The sequence below is a fragment of the Carlito syrichta genome, unplaced genomic scaffold (assembly GCF_000164805.1).
Source record: "Carlito syrichta isolate Samal-C Ts95f unplaced genomic scaffold, Tarsius_syrichta-2.0.1 Scaffold115574, whole genome shotgun sequence".
Classification (NCBI taxonomy): domain Eukaryota; kingdom Metazoa; phylum Chordata; class Mammalia; order Primates; family Tarsiidae; genus Carlito; species Carlito syrichta.
The window spans coordinates 3,173-4,710 of NW_007059670.1; the positions used below are offsets into that span (position 1 = coordinate 3,173).

The 1,538-nt window shown below is 67.0% G+C and overlaps 1 protein-coding gene across 1 annotated transcript in view; it reads left to right on the forward strand.

The window, feature by feature from the left end:
• Positions 1-375: 375 nt before the first annotated feature.
• The window catches only part of CLEC11A (C-type lectin domain containing 11A), a 1,374-nt gene continuing 211 nt past the window's right edge, over positions 376-1,538 (forward strand). Inside the window, exons 1-3 of the mRNA XM_021719451.1 lie at positions 376-589; positions 809-1,001; positions 1,283-1,538. The exon at positions 1,283-1,538 is cut by the window's right edge and continues 211 nt beyond it. Of these exons, the coding sequence (XP_021575126.1) occupies positions 443-589; positions 809-1,001; positions 1,283-1,538 (596 nt within the window). The 5' untranslated portion in view covers positions 376-442. The remainder of the gene's footprint in view (positions 590-808; positions 1,002-1,282) is intronic.

A 1,538-nucleotide genomic window follows, 5' to 3' on the forward strand; every position in this document is an offset into this window, starting at 1 on the left:
CCCCCCAGGAATGGTCAGGCAGGGGCGAAGGGAGCAGGGCTGAGCCCTGGTATCCCCATGGATCCCATGCGGGTACCAGGAGCCCTTGGAGAGAGGGCTCCATCCTCTTCCTGGCTGTCGGAGTCTTTGGCCACGGCAAAAGGAAAGAGTGGGGCGGAAGTGAGCTCTGGAAAGTGGAAGGGGGTGTGTGTGAGGAGACCCAAGGCGGGATCCAGGCTTTGGAACGTTGGAGGTTTCCGGCCACAGAGGCAGGGCCTCCGGGGAGCCAAGAGGGGCGGGGAGAGACACACACAGAGGAGACGGGCAGAGACGGAGTCGGAGGAGAGGGACAGGAAGAGAGAAGTCAGAGAGTCGGGAAGCAGGGGCGAGGCACGTGCCAGTCCCCAGAGACCATCCTCCCACTCCAGACATCTGCGACCTTGGGTGCCTAGAGACCAGCCTGATGCAGGCAGCCTGGCTTTTGGGGGCCTTGGTGGTCCCCCAGCTCTTGGGCTTTGGCTACGGGGCTCGGGGAGCTGAGAGGGAGTGGGAGGGAGTATGGGGAGGCGCCCAGGAGGAGGAGAGGGAGAGGGTGGCCCTGATGCTGAAGGTGAGCTGTGGAGTGCTGGGGACTCAGTGGGTGAACTGTGGGCTTGGGAGGGGGCATTTCAGGGTCAGGGAAACGGGGGAGTGATGGGGATAGGCTCAGAGGATGGGGCGGTGGGCTCAGACAGAGGACTCAGGTGCCAGAGAGCGAGTTTAGAGTTGGAGAAGGGGTGGGGGGCATCCAGGTCGTGGGCTGGGGCTGACCATCCCTCCCCTGGCCCAGCATTTGCAGGAAGCCCTGGGCCTGCGGGCCGGGAGGGGAGATGAGAATCCTACCACAACCCCGGAGGGCAGAGGGGCCTGGGAAACCGAGCAGGACCAGGGGGAGGAAGAGGAGGAAGAAGAGAAAGCAGCGCCAACCCCCTCCTCCAGCCCCAGCCCGTCTCCCACCCCTGAGGACGCCATCACTTACATCTGTGAGTAACAAGAAACCCTGCCCTGTCCCTAGGCCACCGCGGTCACTTTTGCAGTTCACTACCCAGTGGCCTTTCGGTTGCTGAGAACCCACACCCCTAGGCGCACCGGCTCCCCTGCCTCGCCTCCCAAGAGCCCGAGCCCCCGACCCGACCTTCCGGGAGCCTCCTCCCCTCCCCCAATCCCGCCCTCGGGAGCCCTGGGTCCGCGTTCTCCCAGGTCATCGGGTCCCCAGGCTGCGCCCCCAGGCTGCCCCTCCAGCGCGAGCCCTATCCGTCCGCAGTGGGCCGTCTGGCCGGCCTGGACGCTGGCCTGCACCAGCTGCACGTCCGTCTGCACTCGCTGGACACCCGCGTGGTCGAGCTGACTCGGGGGCTGCGGCAGCTGCGGGACGCGGCGGGCGACACCCGCGACGCCGTGCAAGCCCTGCAGGAGGCGCAGAACCGCGCGGAGCGCGAGCACGGCCGCCTGGAGGGTGAGTCCGCGCCGCGCAGGGCGGGAAAAATGGGACGATCCGGACCGGGCGGGGGGCTGGGGAG